This window comes from Zonotrichia leucophrys, chromosome 11, assembly GCF_028769735.1.
Source record: "Zonotrichia leucophrys gambelii isolate GWCS_2022_RI chromosome 11, RI_Zleu_2.0, whole genome shotgun sequence".
NCBI classification, from domain to species: domain Eukaryota; kingdom Metazoa; phylum Chordata; class Aves; order Passeriformes; family Passerellidae; genus Zonotrichia; species Zonotrichia leucophrys.
In genome coordinates this window covers 6,772,869-6,793,694 of record NC_088181.1, presented here as the reverse complement: position 1 = coordinate 6,793,694, position 20,826 = coordinate 6,772,869, and the positions used below count along the sequence as shown (strand labels likewise).

The following is a 20,826-nucleotide window of genomic DNA, read 5'->3' as shown; positions in this document are numbered from 1 at the left end:
TATATATATATATATATATATATATATAATAATAAAAAAATATATATGTATATGGCAAAAGGATGGAAAGCCTTGGAGGTTTCACATCAGTCAAGCCACCAGCTTCCTTCGGCTGATCCCATCTCCAAACCAGGTGACCGGTGTGGCTCCAACATTTAGAATCCCCCTGTCTGCTGCTGCTTTGCCTTTGCTCATCCCCAAGAAAGCACAACCCATCTGCTCCTCTCTGCTGTTCCCTACTAGGAAGCCACTCGAGGCTCTCCACAGAGCTGTTACACGGCTACAAAGATGTTCTTTGACATTTCCAACGCGACTTTGGTGTGTGAAACATCTCGCTCCGACGGGCGCCGGAGAAGCGTTGGGGGAGCCATGGCAACGGGAGCACAAAGCACCATTTATACGTCTTGTGTCTCCTGGCAATCTTTGCTTGGGTCTGAGGGTCCCTGATTTCTGTCCACTGTCACACAGGGTGCAGGATTTCATGAAGAACTGCTGCTTTGGCTTTGGAATTACACAATGAGCCTTGACAGACAAAAAATCATTAATGAGTGAGTGGAGCCAGTGATGCTTAGAGAGCTGGGGAGAGAGGAAGTCCCAAGCTGGAGAGATGCACCAGGGAGACGCACCAGGGATGGCCCCACTGATAACATGAGACAACTGATGGGTCATGGGTGACCTGTAGGCATGCCCAAGCACCTGGGGAGGAAGAAGCTGCTCCCCACTGGGGTTTATTTGGGCTTAGAAATAATTCTGAGGAAAACAAGGTGTTTTTTTCTTGTAGCTTTTACAGAGCATCTCCTAGCCCACAGGAGGCAGGTGCAGAGCCCCCAGCTCTCATCCTCAACCCAGTATCCACCTCCAGTCTTGCAGAAGGGCTGTTTCCAACCCAGCAATGCCCTTCCTGTGGGCACTGACTCACACACAGGATGCTCTCTGTGACAATCCCAAGCTGCTGTGCCCTTTCCATGCCTACTGCATTTGCCATTCCCATTTTTTCTCCCCAAGTAACAAATCCCTGGCAGCAGCTGGCTCTTAGACCTTGGAAGCTGCTTACCTAGATTTTCCCAACAAAAGTGGTAAAGTGACAGACCAGAGACATTTGCAGGCCAAGGAGGATGAATCAGCTCCAAAGTGCACATGGAGGGATCTCCTTCTGTGGCTGGCAAACAGCAAGAGCTCCCACTTGAGTCATACAAATTCTGGCTGCTGGGAGGGCAGGGAAAAGCACAAAGCCAGAACAGGCAGGACATCCCCAGCCACGAGGGCTGGCAGGGATGAGCTTCCCAGCCCAGCTCCCAGCTGCTCATGACTTACATGCCCTGCTGTGCTCAGCCCAGAGCACAGCTCCCCTCCCACAGAACACAAAGGGCTCGCTCAGATCCAACCCCAGCCTGGAGCTGGGAACGCCTCAAAGCCAGCGAGCAGAAAGAAAATGCACACGAAGGGCGTGAGCAAAGAGCAGCCAGAAGAGCCAGCCAGTAATTAATGATGGTGGTGTCCCAGCACATTGTCTAAGCCCTGAGAAGATGCTCCCCATCTGCCAGCCAGGCTGCAGGAACAGCCCCATTCCCTGCCCTCCAGAAGAGCAGGATGTGCAGCTCAGCCCTTGTAGGACCAGTGTCTAATCCTAACCAAAGATCAAGGTGGATTTTTGGGAAGGCTCCTTTCTTCTGCCCTTGCACGCTCTGCCTGTGCAGCATCAAATCAAGGCTCCCTAGCTCCCAGCCCCCTTCCACACTTAGCTGCCGTCTGACACATTCATCCAGAGGCCTTTTTCCTTCCCCAGAATTGTTCCTGCCTTCTGCCAGGAAAATGAATCAATGCCTGGCTCTGCCTATTAATGCCAGGGAGCTGCTGCTTTCATGCCAGTGCAGAATGAAGGAACGGGCTGCCTGTGCCCCATCCCTGCCTTGCTGCCCACCCACGCTGACACATCCCACCGGCTGAGATTCCACACCTGCCCTTTCCCCCTCTCCCCAGCAGCTTTTCCCTGACCAAGCCCTGGCAGTTCTGCTCCTGCCAAGGCAATTTGAGGACAAACCCATCTCAAACACTCAGGTGGCCCCAGCACTTCACCTTCCAGTCTGGCGGGAGCTGGGCGCCGAATCCCAGAGCAGGAAACATCTTGTCCCTAAAGAGAAGGAGGAAAACATATGGGTGTACTGACACACACAGAGCAGGCTTGCACAGCTTCTCCCAAAACATGCAGTGCTTTTCAATGGGAGATAAACATTCTTAAGAGAGAACAGATATTCCCCCTTGGATTTGATCTTTAGAGAAAAAGGAGTCCAGCTTTGCTCTGTTTCCCACAGAGACCAGGAACATCCTCTTGCCCAAACACTGTGTCTCTTGCAGGCATGTAACCCTGGAGATTTTAAAAAGTGAGCAATCCATTTTGGTCACAAGAGCCATCACAGTGAGAGCAACAGACTTCTGTTTTGTTTTCTCTATCAGTGTCTGAGATGATATTTTTTTTTGATATTTCCTCCACTCCTCAGGATGTCTGAGGAATGAGGCAGTCTGGGGTCACAGCTCTGACAGTAAACAACAGCAAGCTGAGAGCACCTGCCCCAAGGAGAGGATGTTCCACCTCTGCTAACATCCTTCCCCTCCACAGCAGCAGTGGGGGGAGAGGAGAAAGCCTGTCCCAACCCTCTCCTCCTGCATCCTGATGTTTATGGTAAATAATGTCCTTAAGGTATTACTAAGCCCTGGATCAAGGCAGATGCATCCCAGAAGGCTCTTGGGAAGCCAGGGAAACATCTGCAGACAGGGGTGGTGGCAGAAGGGCACGGTGCTTACGAGTCATAGTCCTGGATGATCTGGCCCACAGCCCAGATGGCTGACAAGTACTCGTTTGTGCCCAGGGGGTTGATGTAGTGCAAAGAGGAGGGCTCCTGGGGGTTTCCATTGGAAGCTGTGAAGTCAATCCCAACCTGGAGAACAAGAGAGAGGCATAAACCCATCCTCTGTTAGCAAATGCCACCAGAGACCTGACCACCAATCCTCCACTGCTGTGAGGCTCACGCACAGTTCCCTCAAACCTCAAACTTTGGAAAAAGTTTAACAAAATCCATTTCTTGCAAGAAGTTGATTAAATACTACATTAGGCAAAGTCATTCACTCTTTCCCCTCCAGTTGTCACCAATGAGCATCACACAAGGTGTCCCCAAGCAGCCCCTATTCCTGGGACAAGCCACCACCTCCTCCAGCTGAGGATTCTCACTCCCATCTCCCAGGGCTCAGGAACTGAGCAGCCCCAGGGCCACCAGGGCAGCCAGGGCCACCTGGGTACCTGGATCTCAAGGTCTTTGACCAAAGCATCAGAGCCGTGAGCAGACCTTTCCCTGCAGGCAGGAAGACCAGCTCTTCACCAGGCTTCCCCAGGGACCAATATATGCTGAGCTCTCAGGGGACTCTGTCAGGAAGGCACTAAATTAGGCTTTCTATTTAAAGGCATTTGTAGAAATGCCTATCTCAGACCCAGATAAATCTGGCCAGGAGAGGAGAGATGCTGAGCCACCCAATCTGATGTGACTGGGAAGGAAGAGCTGGGACCAGGCAAACAGGCAGCGTGACTGCACTCGACTGGTTTGCTTTGCAAAGAGGCAAAACCCAAAATAACTCCAGTGCCTAAATCGAGCTCAGGGATTTTGAGAGAGATTTTGCTCTGTATCCATAATGGGAGAGGATGAATGGCAGACTGCCTGAGAAGGGACCTTGGCCTGGCTGGGGCAGGAGGACATCACATCCCAGGAGGAGCCACTACCTTGTGCCATGGTAAAATGGCATGGCAGGACAAGGGAGCACGTTTTAAACTGCCAGAGTGTGGGTTTGCATTGCAGATAAGGGAGAAATGTTGCACAATAAGGGTGGTGAGGCACAAGTTGTGCAGAGAAGCTGTGGCTGCCCCATCCCTGGAAGTGCTTAAGGCCAGGCTGGACAAAGCCCTGGGCAAGATGGTCCAATGGAAGCTGCCCTGGGCAAGCTGGTCCATGGCAGGGGGGTGGGATGAGATGATCTTTGAAGGTCCCTCCCAACCCAAACCATCCTATGGTTCCATGAACACCTAACTTCTTTGTCAAACAACTGTACTGTTGTAGACATCTTTTATGAAGAATCCTTTCCTTAGGATTTTTCCTCCTGAGAAGCTGAGAGGCCTCAGGAACAAAATGTAAACATTGATTATCTGCTGCTGTGGAATGCAGCAGGTGGATCTGTGACTGGCCCAAGTTGGATGCTTCTAATTAATGGCCAATCACAGGGAGCTGGCTCGGACAGAGCCTCCTTTCTATTCTATTCTTAGCCAGCCTTCTGATGAAATCCTTTCTTCTATTCTTTTAGTATAGTTTTAATATAACATATATCACAAAATAATAAATCAGCCTTCTGAAACATGGAGTCAGATCCTGTCTCTTCCCTCAACATGAGACCCCTGTGAACACTGTCACACTGTACAGCCTCACCAAACCTCTGGCTCACCTCTGGAATGTCCCTGCACCAAGCTCTGGCCAAGCCACCATAGCCAGAGAGCAAGAGGGAAACTGAGGCACGGCGTGGGGTGGAGTCAGACAGGCTGGTGCAAGCAGTGTCAGCAGGAGCAGCACTCAGGCAATGGTCTGAGAGGGACACACTGCTCTGCTTCCAACACGGGGCACACAGCTGAGCCCAAACCCTCTTCCCGGGTTTCAGCTCTCCTCTCCCTCACTGGGGAGGGCACCAGTGGCCTTTCCAAACTGCAGGGGGTGTGTGCAGCACCCTCCTGCCAGCTCAGGTGTTTCTGCAGTGCTCCCTTTGGAAACACACCCTTTGGACCAAAGATGCCTTGGGAGGAGGAGCCCTCCAATAACCAGATCTTCAGATGGGGGGAAAGTTTCTGCATTCAAACTTAATTCACACAAGGGCTCTGTACTACCAATAAATTCACTGATTTTCTCTTCTATTCACTCTCCAGCACCCAGAGCAAAGCACACAGAGGCAGAGCAGCACACAAAAAGCTCTCCCAATCATTGCTGTTCCTATGGCAACTCTTCCTCCTCCTCCTACTCTTCCCCCATCATGTTTTCAGAAAAAACAACAAAATACAAACTGATCTAACTGTGAGTGCTTGCAGCTCTCTGGGTACTGCACCAGGAAAGTTTGCAGAAATTGAGAAGCCCACTTCTGCATTGTGGTGATTTCACTCAGGATTGACATGTTCTTGCATATTTACTCCTGACAAGCTGTGGTCCAGCTTGAAAAAAGGTGGAAATGTCAGTAAAAATGCAGAAAACCATCTCTAGAACATCCCAAAGCCTCCCATCTGGGATCAGAAAAAGGAGAGCTGCCATAAAGAAAATGAGGGTGGTTAAAGCTTCAAATAGGGAGAGAAGTTGGTGACACTTTGTGAAGGGTCAGAGGGTCTTTTTGAAAGTCTGGCCTTCAGCCAAAGCCCAGCCAGCTCCCTCCATGCTACTGGATGTACCTCAGCATCCCCAGAATCCCCAAACCCACATGGTTTAACAGCAAAATGGGCAGCTCCTGTCACCCCAGCTGGTGCCAAATCTCACACTGAACCTCACTCCCCAGTTCTGCCCATCACATAGGTGTTACTGCTACTGGGCAAAGAGAAGCAAAAGTCCTTACAGTGAACATCAGCTGGCAGCCTCCCAGGATGTAGTCCAGGAAGGAGAAATCTCTGGTTATCTAAAAGAAAAAAAAAAAACCAAACAAAAAAAAAGCAGTGTTTCAGCAATTGTTATCAATATTCAGGCTATGCAGGCCCTTGGAAACACAAGGGAGGCAGAGGATAAGGGATGGGGGGGAGCTGGAGAAGATCAGTCAGGGCTGAAGAAGGAAACATCTCAGTAACACACTCACCTTGCAGGACTTGACAATGATGATCCCAGAGTTCTTGTAATTCTTTTTCTTCTTTTGCTTTTTGGGGTTGATGCACTCCAACTCGAGCTGTAAAACATGAGCCAGGCCCTGGTGTGAGAGCAGGGCTGGGCTGTGCCTCGTGGCAGCAGATGCCACCAGCAGCACGTGCTGGGGGCAGCCTCCCTCCAGTGAAGAGGAGGAAGATTTTATTGCCAGGCTATAGGTCGCAAATCCAGAGGAAAAACGAGCTCAATGCCTGCCTCTGGCACCAGCACCTTGTGCAGTCCTAGACAGGGCACTTTCATGCCTTTGTGCCTCAGTTTCCCCAGGCAGGGGACTCAATGCACCACACATGGTGTTTCACACCTCTCCATGCCTTGGCCGAGATCTCCTGGTGAACACAGCAGTGCAAAGCTCTGCTATGCAGGGGTCTTCACAACACCCCTTCAACCAGGAGGCATCTACCAAGGATCTTGGTCAGCCCTTCAGGGCAGAATAGGGACACCCTTGGCACAAAACTGGTGTTGAGCTGCACTCCTGGGGCCCTGCTGCAGATGCAGCCCCAGCAGCAAGTCACACCTCCCTTTCTGCCCCCCAACCACAGGGCACCTCCATATCATGGGTGCTGCCTCAGACACCAGCAGAGCCTGATTTTCAGCAAAGTCTGCCTCAGCTCTCCCCAGCTCAGATGTTTTAGCAACAGCCTGGGTCACTCATGGTGCGGGTGGAAGGAGGAAGGAACTTGGACTTGGCTTCTTCTGAGCACAGATTGAGGGTGCAAGTACCAAAGTCTACCATGAACCCTGAGGAGCCCCTTCCTCATTCTTCCCCAGAAGCATGTCAGCACTTACAGGAGAGGCATCTTGGGCTTCACACAGCCTGGCCACCGAGGTCTGGAGCTCCCCGATGAAGTCGTGTCCCCCATCGCTGTCGTAGTCGTAGCACACCACCTGGGGTGGAAGGAGCAAAACCAGCCTCAGGAACAGCAACCACCTCCTGCCAGAGCTGCTGGAGTCTCCAGCCTCTCCTGCTGGAGACCCCAAATGAGGAATTTTTTGTTGCTTTGGGGTTTGTTAATAAGGCAGCCATGGGGGTTCAGATGTTTGAGAGTCAACCCCAGAGGCTGATCCCCACAGAGAGCTCCCCACTACCTTTATCATCTTCTCCATCTCTCCATCACACAGTGACACCAAAGGCACAGTGAATGGCTTCCAGACAGGGTCCAGGGTGTATTTGATCACCTGCAGGGGAAGCACAGGATGCTGTTACCATGAGCACAGACACAGTACAGATCAGGGACACATCTCCAAGAGTGACCCTGAAGCAGCTCCTGGTGGGCCAGGCCAGGCAAGCTGTCTCAGCCCTCCCCTGCCTCCATAACTGAGACACAGCAGCTTCCCCTTCTCAAGCTGCAGCAGGTGTGAGTTAAACCAGGTTTGTTTTCATTGCTCTGGGTGATTTATCCACCCATGGGAGCAATTAAGGGAATCTGCCTGAGAGAACAGCTGTGGCACACTGGGCAGCACGGGCACAGCCACTCACTGCACAACCCTCCTTCTATTTCTGCCCTCTGCATCCTCTGCTTGCCCCCTGCTCATGGCTTAGAGCCCCCCAGCACCCAAACACAGCCTGAATCCATCTGGGCTCTGACCACTGAGAAGATGGAGCAGCAAGATGCTGCAAGCAGCCCGGGAAAGCCAAATCAGCCTGGGGCACATTAAGCTCTCTTGTCTCATCTGTGTAACATCTGCTGCCTGGGCTGGAGAAATATTAATTGATGCTTTTTGACATTTCCTGAGAGAATGCAATTGCTTAGTAGAAACCTGAGCAAACTGGAGCGGGCTCCAGGCACATGCTGTGTACATCAGAGGTGCCTGCAGGGCAGGCAAAGATCCTTTCTCACCGAGGTGTGGTGCTCACAAAGAGAGATTCACAGGGATGTTCAGAAAGCAAGGCACAGGCAGCAAATTAACCCTTTTCTGTGCAAAGTAACCACGAGGGATTCTGCTGTGAAGGAGCTTGGATCTCTGCAGCTGGGACAGTCACTGCACAGAGCAGGGAGGAAGAGCTCCAGGGCTGCTGCTGTGGGCAAACACCTGCACAGCACCTGGGATCTTGTGTGACAGCCAGGCTCTTCCTGAGAGTGGGGGAAACCCTGACAGGGCAGCAACAGTTCAGCTGAATTTGTAAACACCGCCTGCAGGAGCCTGGGAGAACAGAGGAGCCCACACAGCCCAGGATGCTGCCAGGTCACCAGGGTGGGTGGGAGAGGATCCAGAGTTCCAGCTGAGCACTCACACCTGTGCTTGGACAGCAAGCTGCAGCAGAGCACCCATCCTGCCCTGTCACACCTGCCCTGTCTGCTGGGGCAGGGGAAATGCCAGCATCACACTGAAAGCTGGCTCTATTCCTGCACTGGAAGGTGCAAGAATGGAGAATTTTATTTCTTTGTGTCCAGCCTCAAAGCACAAAGATGGTCACAGCATCACAGAATGGTTTGGGTTGGAAGGGGCCTTAAAGATCATCCAGTTCCAATCCCCACCATGGGCAGGGACACCTTCCACTAGACCAGGATGCTTCAAAACCCATTCAGCCTGGCCTTGGACTCTTCCAGGAATGGGTCACCTAAGGTGGTGTACACTCCTCAGGGCATCTGGATGTATGCAGGGCTGGAAAGGTGGAGGCTGTTGGAGCATCCATTACTTGAAAGAAAACTTGTCTAGACCTTGATCCAGTGAGACAGGACAATGGGCAGCAAACCAGAGGAAACACCAGTACAGACATCTGCTCCCCACAAACCTGACAGGCTTTTAGAGATCCCAGCAATGGTTGGTGCACAGTCACCTCCCCAAGCCTCTTCCAGAAGGAAGGGCTGGGGGCCACTCCAAACCCCCACATCTGAGAAACACATCTTGTTGAGTCAAAGCCCAGCTACACACACTGAATCATGAGGGAAAAAACAAGTAAGGTCCCAGCCTGCTCCCACAGTAACACAGGAGAAATGCTAAGGTTGATGTGAGCTAAATATGCATGGAAAGGTGTGAGGGAAAGCACCAGAAAATAAACAGCAGAGCTGTAAGGATGGCCTGTGTTGGTACCACAGGGCACAAGGCATTACCCACATCCTGGTGCTCACGTGCATGTGGGTGTGTGAGGGAAGGAAATCTTCATGGACTTTGCACAGAAGTGGTAAAACCAAACATATGGAGAGACTTTGTAAACAAACACCACTTTCTCCTTCCACCTGAGCTCCCCCTGTGTTTTGTTACAGCAGTTGCCTGTGATGGTACAACCCCTTAAGCAGGCTTTGAGGGGACAAGAAAAGGGATGGAGAAAGAAGGGGGTGAGATGGGGTGAGATGCAGTTCTCTCCCTCTGCCATGGAAGCTGCTGAGTCCCCCCTCCACTGATTCTCCCTCCTCTCTGTGCCAGCTGCCAGGAACTATGTGCAAACTAAAAAGAGCCTTGAAACAAGCTCTGAGGAGAAGAAAGAAAGCCGTTGAAAAGTACTTATTAGTCCATTGTTAAAGCAAAATCCAGCCTCTTTCTCCCTGCCTATGCTATGCCTGGTATTCCTAACATCACTGGCTTCAGCAGCTTGAGAACATGACCAGCTCAGACCAAATTAGCACAGCAGGTATAAATGAGGGAGAGGAGGGGTCAGCTGGCCCTGCTCAGACCCACCAGGACCCTGGCACAGCTCTGTGCCTCCCTGGCTGTGGCTCTGGCTCATGAGAGACACGAGGAGGGTGCTCATGCTCTGAAACTGGAGGTGCCTCAACACCCAGCTCAGCTGGAGGTGGGGAAAAAGCTCATTTTAACCTTTCCCCACCTCACATCACCTCTCTCCATCTCCACAGGTCACAGCTCACCCTAATGCTCCTGAAATTGGAGGGAGAGTGGCCCAGGGCTCAGTCTAAGCCCAGGATGAGACTGGAGATTATCACAGGCTTCAGGATCATCTCCCTCTCTGCATGCTGGATACAGCAGGGCACAGAAAAGATTTCAAGACTTTGCTGGCCCCCATGAACCTTCATCTGCTGGAGTTCAGCAGCCTCAACTGGACACCAGGAAGAGAGCTGTAAGGTTTTGAAATCCCTGGATCCCACCCTGGTCTACAACCAATGGATGAGACAACACCATGAAGGGCTAGAGGAGCTGATGTGAGGATGGAGGTGTCTCAGCAGCTCAGGTTGGAGTTTTGCTCACCTCTGTTCTGTGAACCAGCATCCACTTCCCATCATCACCTGGTTTATAAAACTCCAAGAAGGGGTCTGACTTCCCAAAAAGGTCCTGGAGGGAGAAGAACAGGATGGGTTACGTGGTGCTCTGCAAGCAGCAGAGGTCCAAGGGAGATGTTTCTGTGGCACTGCCAGCCCTGCAGACACTCTCCTGTCCCCGTGGGGCCAGGTCAGGCACTCTGGCAAACAGGCAGCACCCACAAGCAGTGTCCTGGCTGTGTGAATTCCTGGCTGTGTGAATTCCCTGGATTTCCTCAGCACATTTTGTGAGCTGGGTGTATTGGCTCCCCAGCATGTGCCTGTACCCAAAAGCTCTCTGGACACAGATGACACAGAAAACAACCCCAGCTGGGAGGCAGCTGCATTTGGACTTGGAAAAACATCCAAAGCCTCAGAGGAAAAACCAGAATTTTGAAGTGCATATCTTGGGGGAGAAAGGAAGAAAATCCACCCTCCTACACACAGCAGCAAAGCATAAGCAGAGGAAGTCTTTAAGGAGCGAGCTGCCCTGGTGTTGACAGGGATCATGTAACACCCTGAGCCAGCAGCCCTGAGTCAGTGTGTGCTGCCTCTGCTGCCAGCATCTCCTCAGATAATCCCCCCACAAAGGCTCTGCTTCATGGGAACGTGCACACACATACACACACCCCCCTGCTGGGATCAGCTCAGGGGCTGCCTCGGGAGGAGGAAGGCACCGACAGGGAAACTCCAGCTTTTCTAGGCAGAGCTTCATTCCCATTCAGAAAAAAACTCAACGAGCTGCTAAGAAGAAACCAAATCCCAAATATTCCAGACAATCTATGGAGAATTTAAGTTATTTCAGTTGGGTTTTCCTCCTAGAGGAGGGTGGGTGTCTGAATCCTTCAAAGAGCTGGAGGAACTTTTTATGGGTTTGTGCTTCTGAGTGATGCAGTGGGGATGTGAGGGGCTGTGCATGGGGAAGGAGGAAACGTGAGCACTCCAGGACCTCCCGTCCACAGCAAGCCCAGGAGATGGCAGCTGGGATGCACATGGGTCCTAGCAATGTCCCAGCAGAAAATCCATCAACATTTCCATGTAAATCCTGTTTCTGAAGCCAGCCAGGAAAGTGATTTACTTTTACTTTTTTACTTAAATCACTGCAAAGTGTTTTGGCCTGGGGAAACTACAACTTGCTTCAGTCAAAATTCTTTTGCAGAGAAGCAGACCATAAAGGCTCTCTAGTGAGATGAGGCTATTTTTTTTCCTACCCTTTTTCACACATTTGTAGGATAGAAACACAAGCCATTCCTTCTGCTGCTTTGTGGCTATAGCACAGCTCTGATCCTGCTCACCCACCACCTGGGCTTGGCCCTTGCAGGCTTCACAGAAGGATAAAAGAACCAGTGGTGGGTGCCTGACCCTGTCTGTGCTGGCTTCACCTCCAACCAAGGCAGCTTCCCCAGCAGCCCAGCGTGGGCTGGAGGAGGCACTGGGAGCTTTGAAGGATTTGCTGCCATCCCACGTGGATCAGCCTGGCCTGCAAAGTCCAGTCAGCCTTGTTCTGTTCAAAGCAGGGTGGGAGATGCCTCCAAGCCACAAGATTGTAGGCTGCTATTTTAAAACCTCAAACCCACCCACATCTCACCCCTGCCAACCTGGCAGGAGGTGGGAACTGAGCAACCAAAGGAGCTCAGCAGGCCGGATCGATCTGCAAATCAATCCAAGAAGTGAAATGATCCAAACTGGGTTTAACACACCATGGAGAAGGAGGGGGGAGCTGCCACCTCCAGCAGATACAGCTCCCTAAATCACAGATACAGCTCCCTCAATCACAGCTTCCAGCAGCAGCCCTGGCTTGCAGCACTTGCTGTCCCCCAGCCATGCTGGAGCATCACTGTCCCCTCCTGCTGTCCCCACAGGCTGTGGTGGCACAGACAGCCCTGGGCTCCCCATGGCTGGCCCCACGTGGAAATGTCTCCTCTTCTGCAAGATATTTTATCTTTCAACAACTCTCCCAAGAACTGATCATGAGGTATGAGAGCCTCAGGCTGAATCTGCTGCTGACATGCTCCTGCTTTGCAGTTTCAACATTTAAATCAAGGTAGTGAGATGCAGGTGGAGAGGATGGAATGTGATGGGGAGGAGGACCTGCCTGCAGCCTCAAAGAGATCCCAGCCTCAGGGCAGCCCTGGCAGAAGGAGCTGCCTGGGGCTTAGCACTGCTCCAGGCTGGCTTTGTGGCAGAGTAAGGGATGAGCACAGCTTCAGCTTGGTGTGTGCACTGAAGATGATCCCATGACCCCACCACAAAGTCCTGTGAGATCCAGGCCCTCCCTATAATGTCTGAGCCTGCAGCTGTGCTCCCATGCTGTGTGCTACCAGATGCTGCAACTCCACAGGCTGCAACCTCAGCCTTGGTTTTCTTTTGTTTATCCAATTTTCCAGTGTCTTTCCTAAGCTTAAACAAGTTTTACCCACGTCCCACAGCTGCATTTCAACCATAACCAAAAATTACACATAAATATTGTTTTCCATCCAATACCCCCGTTCAAGGGCCATTTTAACTTGCATGAAGTGACCTGAGCATCCTTTGCTCATGAGCAGGACTTTGAGCACTGCAGCTCTGTCCTGCATATGGGAATTGGCAAAGAAACTTTGTCATTTCTTGGTGGTCACTGAGCACAACCCTTCTGCTGACACTACAGATGAAACTGAGCTGTTTGTTACCTCTTAACTGGGGCATTTGCACTAGGCAGGGTAAGTAGAAAGGTGAGAAGAAAGCCATTTCCAACAGGTGGGGAAAACAACTTGGATAAACCAGATACCCACTGAGTTTTATCAACAGGACTGGGTGAGCCCCATCTTCTGCCCCACAAATACCCTTCTGCCTGGCTGCTTGCTTTACCCTGTTTTCTGAAACTGAGGGCCATCCTGCCAATAAAACAAGCTCTGGAGAGACTAGGAAGAAGGAAAAAATAATATTCCCATGGATTGCTTAGCAACAGGAGTGGTTCAAGAGGAATAGCTCTGGTTGCCTGGTAAATAAGGTCAGAAGAAGCTGCTCAGAGAGGCTTTAAGAACTGTTTCCTGTGCATCACATCCAAAGCAAAGCTCATGTGCTACCTGCACTTACTGGGAGAAGAGAGGCCCTACACTTTGGAACAGAAGCAGATCTTTGCCCCATTTCCAGAGGGGCTGAAGGTGACAGCCAGGAGCTCTCAGCACATCTGAGATATGGAGTCAAAGGTCATCAAAACTTCCAGCTCTGTCAGGAGGCAATTGCAAACAGCTGCCACTGAGGCAATAAATCTGCTGTCTCTGAGATATGCTGATACACAAATGCCACACAGAATCACTCCATCTGGAGATGTGTGATGAAGAATAGTGACAACAGGGAAACTGAGGCACACTCAGAGGATCTCACCCAGTTTCACCCTGAAGTTTTCTCCAGTGGGACTGATTTCTGTCACTGCTACACACAAAGCAGAGATTTCTTTAGATCCTAAAGGCAGAAATTTAACATTGTATCCCCCAGGCACAGCTCCACTCACCTTTTTATCCAGTTTTCTGCCAGCCATGCTCAGAGTAATCACCCTGTTATCCGAGAGCTCCTGGGCAGCTATCTGAAAGACAAGGGAAGGCTGCATTCATTTTCAGCATAAAAAGCTCCTGGTAAAAAATTCAACCCCTTTCTTGAGTGTTATGCTGGACTTGGTCTCACATTGCTTTTCTGCACCAGGGCTCATTCAGGACCTCCAAGGAGGAGAAGGACTGAGCCAAGAGGAAGGAGAAGCCACCAAGATGTGCCACCTCATCCTCCGTGCCCTGGGCTGGGCATGGCAAAAACATCCTTGGGGAACATTTCCCTCAGGGGAAATGCTGCTGGAACCCAGGAGTCATGTCTTCAGATGACCACCTGATAGGGCAGCCCCGAGGATGAAGAGCCCATGGGTGCTCCTGAGGAGCTGCAGCAGGCAGGAGCACAGCCCAGACCCCTTTACTTGGAGAGACTTTATTCACACATGCTCCAGAAGGGCTTTGGCTGCCAGCCCCCAGTGGGCCAGTTTTGTCTGGAATATGGTCTAATCAGTCTCTTGGTATTTTAAAGGAATGTTTATAACAAAACCCCACATTTATTCACTTTTATTACAAGCCATTTTCTGAATCACTTGTCTTTTTTTTTTCCTGCCCAAGCATCTGCTCTCCACCTCTCCTTTCTCTGATCTCTTGAGGTGGGCTGAGCTGATCCCCAGCATTCCCAGCTGCATCCTCCTTCTCCCAGGACAGCCAGGAACACAGCCTGGACATTGTCCTTGTGCACAGTGTCCCAAGCATGGCTGCTTGCTGCCTCTCACAAGGGGCTGTCCTGCACTGAAATGATGCACTGTCATTACACAAAGGCTTCAAGAAAAACTTGCAGAACTCCAGGGGACAATTTTCTAGGGAAGGAGCAATCAGAAGGTTATTGGCACTTAGGAGAGCTGGGGAATTGGCAGAGATGAGGAGGCAGAGATGCAGCTCCTGCATCTGTCTGGGCAGCTGAGGGGATGAGCCACAGCTCCTGGGCAACTTCCTGGCCTTGCCATGGTGGACACAACCCTTTGGTCCACAAAGGACCCCCATTCATTGCATATGAACCCCAGTTTTCCCCTCTGCCCCATACAGGAGTTCCCTATTGCCATGCCATGGAATTACTTTTCTCTCCCACCTAATCCCTGGTGGGTGCAAGCAGTCACCAAAACCAGCAGGAGGAAGAGAAACTGCAGGGAAGAGGATGAAATCTGCCCTTTCCTCGGCCCCACAAAAGCATGCCCAGCTGGAATCCAGCACTTTAGGGCTCCTGTAGGCTATGTAAAAGCCAGGCTGTGCACAGAGGCCAGGAATGTCCTTGTGCCACCCTGCAACAGTTGCTGGTGGCATCTTCTCTTGGCCAGCATGGACAGCAACAACATCCCCACCACTATGTCCAGCACAGGGGTGCAGCAGGATTTTAAAGATTTAAAGGTGTTGTAAGATTTTAAAATTGACTTCTACAAACACAGAGGTTTGCTTTGGGATCTCCTCTCTTCAAACCCAGGGACCCCCACACAGTCCCATCTGTTCAGCCAAGGCTCTTCTGCTGCATTCACCTGTGTGGCATCTCAGCTAGGAAAATGGATAGTTGGGCACAGCTGAAGGGAAAGAGGACAAGGCAGTCAGGTTTTGGCTCCAAGCTCCCTGAATCCTGCTCCCCCAGTGGTGTCCATGGCCTGTGCTCCAACACTGCACCAAAAGCAGGGAAAGGTGCCCACACACACAGCCCTGATGGCATCACCCAGGCCAGGCCAGGATGAAAAAACCCAGATCAAGAAATCTTATCAGTTCTACAAAATGAAGCAGATGCCTCTGCCCCTTGGATGTTTAATGGCACATTAGTGACACAACAGGACCTTCCTTTCTCTAAAGCATGCAACCTTTGAACTTGACTGGAAACTTTTCCAGCTCTTCCCACTCAAGCATCAGATGGGATGTGAGAGCCTTGGGAATGGCCTCACTTCTGAACCTCACTGTGGCTTTTCCCCTTGCATTTAAAGACTAACTGCAGCAATTAGGAGAGAAAAATATCTTCCCCTAAAGCAAACAGAACAGAGATGCAGCAGGTCCCAGGCTTTTAAACCTCTCCAGTGCTTTTAAACCTGACACAAGTTTAACTCCTTGCTGGCCTTTCCTTCCACAACTTTGCAGCCCAGCTGCACATCTCACAAAACCCATAACACAGCAGAGATCCAAAAACGATGGGAGCTGAGGTAAGACAGAAACACACCTAAATTTAGTCTCTTCTTTTTAAAAAAAGAACATTGCTGAAGAGATCCGCAGCGGGAAGGCCACTGCCCGAAGGGGTCTGGAGCAGAAGCAGTGGCTGTTGCCATGAGAGTTGTTGCCATGGCACATCCTCATCCTACAAACAAAATCACCCATCCCTGCAAAAGGAATGAGCCCTATTACCTGTCACTGCACCAGAGAGGTCTGAGCAGGCGCCTTCTACCAGAGAACAAACAGCAGCAGCACAGATTTACTCTGTACTTCTGCAGACTGAAGCATTTTTTATTTCTGAGACTGCAGCAGAAGTTGAAGATTCAGAGTGTTAAGCACGGGACAGACATTGAGCAAGATCCTGTCCCAAATAAACTGTTCTGTCCCAAATAAATTGTCCTCCAAACAGATCAAAATGGCCAAAACAACAAGAGGCAAAGGGAAAAATATTCAAGAGCTTCACCCCAATCTCCTGGAGCCCCTGTGAGTGCCCTGCCTTGCCCCCATCCACCTTCAGAGGCCCAGTAGGAACACAAAGGAGCCAACCTACCGTGATCATGCCCTTCCCAGCTGGCTTGCCATTCCCCAGCAGGAGAGTCCGTGTTATTTTCTTGCTGGAGACAATCTAGAGAAGCCAAAGACAATAAAGCCATGATTGTACAAGTGATCAAAAGCAGACTCATAAGCAACTGATCATTGCTCATGTTGGTCAATTCAGATGAAGTGTTTGCAGGAGTAGAAGAAAGGCTCCAATATGCAGGGATGGCTACGAGAGTGGGAATATCACCAGTGACACCCTAGCCCTTGGGGAACCCAGGGACCTTGGAGGAGACCAGGGGGTCCTCACACACACAGAACCACTGTAATTTGTTCCCAGCAACATCACACTCACTCCCTCAAGGCCCATTTCACACACTTCTACCACGACCCCTGCTAGCACCTTGATTGCAGGACATGTTTCCATGGGTGGATCCTGATTACAAGCTGGATGCTCTCCCCCAGCATCACTCTGGACCCCCTGAGCAGGAACAGCACCCCCAAAGGCATGCAAAGTTCTTCCCTTCACTTCTGGTTTGTAACAGGACAGACAGAATAAACTGGGAAATCAATTAAACCCCTGAGATTTTTCCCAGCTCAGTGAGTTTCAGTCTCGTACAGGTCTGGGGAATCTGTAATTTTTCCTTATGAGGTGCAGATGCCCACATGGAGATCCAACAACCTGCTGGAGCCACCTGTGCCCTGACCCCACATCCAGTGGGTCCCCCTTGAGTCTAGATGAGCTTTAAAGGTCCCTTTCCACACAAACCATTCTGTGATCCTGATTCTTGCAACTTTAAAGCAAAACCCTTTACATTTGTGAGGAGCCAGCCACGTCCCAGTGCTTTTGGTGCACAGGAATCACCAGGCAGTGTAACCAGATCTCTGTGCCACACTGGGTACAGGCAGGACAAACCTCACAGCCCTGGCTGGCAGAAACCGTGGACACCCTCCAGCCTGGGGTCTGATCCCATTTCCCTGCATTTCCTTTGGCCACAGAGGTCATACAGGCCTGGGAATGATCCAGGTCTCCTTTTAAATCCTACTGCAGACCTCATCAGATGCACTCAGCAACCTGGCTGATCTGACTGAGCTCCAGTGCAAACTCAGAACTGAAAAGTCAGATCCTCACTGCCCAGTTGTTGCTGCCCACAGCTGTTCTCTGCCTCTGGGAGCTCATGGAAACATCTCACCAAGCCAATTCCAGCCACCAGGAAACCCAAGGCAGGGTGGCTGACCCCACAAGCCCCCATCTGCTTTGCTTCACTCCTCTCCTCACCCTGCACAAGTGCCACCCCCCAGCCCCTCTCTGCCCCACAGCTGGGCTGTGCTGCCAGCCCAGGGAGAGGAGGCAAACAGCTTTTCAGGGGAAAAAGAGAAATTAAAAGATTCCTCCATTCCAAGCTGGTGTCTTTGTTGAGAATTAAATATCACCAAGACGCTGATGTTGGAACTGCTGCAAAAACTGGGCACAGGTCAAGGTCTCCTTTGCAGAGTGAAAATACCGGGGTAAGTTAGCAGAGTTCCAAGCTCTCTTCTTCAGCCCTTCCACCTCCCTCCCCACTGCACATGGATAATGTTCTTCCCCAACAGGGGCCTGCAGAGCCCTGGGCGGCTGCAGAGCCACACTCAGGAGCAGCAAGGTTCCAGCTGTGTCCTTAAGTCCATGAATTCTCTGCTCCCACCATGACTTTCACAAGCAGCTCTAGCTGAGCTGCCCCACTCTAGAGCTGGATGTGTTTCAGCACAGCAGAACCAACAGTAAAGGATGGGTTTAAGCTGAACCATTGAACACAGGCCAGAGCTGCTGCCTGCACTCCCTTAACTTCTGCAGGAGCAGAATTAGGTCATCAAGAGCACTTCCAAAATTCCAGTCATTAAACTTCAAACCCTGTAAATGTCAGTGCTCTTCTAACCTGTCAAGCTCTTGAGCTGCCCCTGGTGCTGCCTGCCACATGCAGTGCCATGCTGCACTCTGTGAGCAGAGCAATTGTGCTCGTGAGCCTCCCTGAGCACCCTGGGCTCCCTCCCCGTGCTGACCCACCCATCACAGCACCTCCTTCCTCCCCATCCCAGCACTGAGCACTCCAGAAGCAGTTTCTCCCAGCCTTTGCATTTGTGCCAGGTACCACAGCAGCCCTCAGCTGCTGGATGCTGCAAAAAGATGGAAAAAAACCCCCCTCATTCCCAGCTCCTGAGCCAGAGGACAATGACATTTGGAGAATGCAGCTGCCAGCTTCTAACAGGGTCTGGGCTCATGAATGAGAAAAACCTTCCAAAAACTTATAAATTGCATTGTGTCCCAAAAGCTTTTCCACAGGAAGAGCAGAAGACACATTCCAGCACCAATATGCTCAAGCAGGAGGAATGTTTTGCTACACAACAGCGATGGACAAAACTTTCAGAAAGAGAAAACCCAAACTGAGAAAGAAAGGCAGACTACATGCATCCTAACTTTAAATTTCTGGAAGTTTCCCAGGCCCAAACTAGGCCCTTACTATAATCCATGGTGAAGAGAGAGCCAGAAGCTTCCAGCTGATGCCCCTTTGCCAGCACCAGCAGAAACCACACCATGACCAGCTTAGAGTGGAGCAAGCAGAAATCCCCTAATGTGGAACAGCTCAACCTCAACAGCTGAAGTGTGACAAGCAAATTAAATCTGTCTTTTCAGGAAGGAGCCAGCAAACTTTGCATGGGGTGAGAAGAACAGCTGTAACCTCACCACATCCCTGTGTTTGATGTGTTTTGGGGTCCCCTTTGCTGCAGGGACCCCAGACCCACCGTGCCCAGGGTGCAGGAGAACTCGCCCAGGAAGTCGTGCTCATACAGCTGAGTGCTGGACTTGTCCTGGTCAAACAGGGCAAACTTGAGCTTCTGCACTTCTTCAAAGTGGTAGTCAATGATGAACTTCTTGGCAAAAGCTGGGTTGAGGTTGTTCACAGCTGTCTCTGTCCTGTCCAGCTGCAAAGAAAAAGAGGCATTTAGGCAAGTGCATTTTGCAGCTTTGTCACTGAAATTGAATTCAGGCAGGAACCCCGTGGTGACCACAGAATGAGCACAGCAAGCCCTCAGCAGAGCTGTCCCCAGACACAGGCTGTGACACCAGGGTGCACGAGCTGGGATCCCTCTGAACACACAAGGGCACACCATGCAGAGCTGCCTCCCGAGGATGGGGTGCATGGACACCTCTCCCCACTCCACAGCCAGGATGGAAGTGCCTACTCAGCCAAGGCTCAGCATGGATTTGAGCATCACTGAAGCCAGAATTGCTTCATTTGCTTCCAAGCCCCATTCTCCCAGGAGCTGAGGCTCTCACACACCTCTGATCCCCAACCAGACCCTCACAGCTCTAGTGCCAAACTTGCTGCTTCTAATCTGTGCAGCCAGCAACAAGTTCAAGCAAAACAAGAAGTGTCATGAGCCAGAACACAACTGTCTAGCATTTCCCTCTGGAACTCAAACCAACTTTCTTCTTTATTGGCCTTCCATAGATAAAAAGATAAACAAACCATCACCACAGTCCCTTTTTTCATAAATTTCATCAAGCATTAGTGGCAACAAGAGGCTGGAAGGGCCCAGAGACAAAACTTCAGTAGATATTGTCACCAAGAGCTATGGCAAGCAGGCTGGAAGCAATGATGCCCCTGATGAATTGGAAGGGCAGGCACAGAGAGGAGATGGAGACTGGAAGAATGTGGGGAAACTGCTGTCAGAGGGAAAGCACCACAGCTCTCTGCAGCATCCCACAGCCAGGAGCAGGGACAGGAGCAGAGGAAACTTGGCAGGCAGCTGGTGGAAGTGTGGGTTTACACACTGCATGGCACAGGTGGTCACAAAGCCTTGTGTGAGCCAAAACAACACCCTGAGGACAGCCACGATGAGATGCTGGAATGCTGCTCTGCAGAAATGGAACTTTGATCCCAGCCCCATAACTCACTCTGCAGGAAGGGTGGCAGCTCCAGCAGGGATCCTGTCATGAGCTTGCACAAAGACAAACCGCCAGGATTTTGGCCAAAGTGTTAGAAACTGGGGAAACTGAGGCTGAGAAGAGCTGGTGTATTTACTTCTGGAAGTCCATGGGCAAGGAGAGTCTGAACTCTAATTTCAGAACCCATATTCCCCTCCCAGACATGCTAAAGGGCAAGTTTAGAGCCTGACATGCAAAATCTCCTCATGAAGCTGAAAGGGGCAGGAAGGGCAGGGGCAGCAGAGTCTAAGAGCTGAACAAGAAACACCCAGAGCTGGGGGGGAACCCTGCAAAGCAAGCAGGAGCTCTGTCAGAGGAGCAGCAGATGGTATCATGTTGGTATCACTGCTCAGCCTGAAGAAGATAAGGCTCTGCAGAGACCTCAGAGCACCTTCCAGCATGTAAAAGGGTCCAAGAGAGCTGGAGAGGGACTTTGGACAAAGGTCTGGAGTGACAGGACAACGGGGAAT

At 51.0% G+C, this 20,826-nt stretch overlaps 1 protein-coding gene across 4 annotated transcripts in view; it reads right to left on the bottom strand.

The window, feature by feature from the left end:
• Window positions 1-20,826, bottom strand: part of CPNE2 (copine 2) — a 46,069-nt gene that overhangs the window by 9,741 nt on the left and 15,502 nt on the right. For all 4 annotated transcript variants that reach the window (XM_064723516.1, XM_064723518.1, XM_064723519.1 and 1 more), the window contains exons 3-12: window positions 19,171-19,350; window positions 16,403-16,477; window positions 13,611-13,682; window positions 10,068-10,151; window positions 7,011-7,100; window positions 6,711-6,809; window positions 5,860-5,946; window positions 5,626-5,685; window positions 2,803-2,936; window positions 2,077-2,131 (exon numbers count right to left, since the gene is read on the bottom strand). In XM_064723516.1, the coding sequence (XP_064579586.1) occupies window positions 2,077-2,131; window positions 2,803-2,936; window positions 5,626-5,685; window positions 5,860-5,946; window positions 6,711-6,809; window positions 7,011-7,100; window positions 10,068-10,151; window positions 13,611-13,682; window positions 16,403-16,477; window positions 19,171-19,350 (936 nt within the window). The remainder of the gene's footprint in view (window positions 1-2,076; window positions 2,132-2,802; window positions 2,937-5,625; window positions 5,686-5,859; window positions 5,947-6,710; window positions 6,810-7,010; window positions 7,101-10,067; window positions 10,152-13,610; window positions 13,683-16,402; window positions 16,478-19,170; window positions 19,351-20,826) is intronic.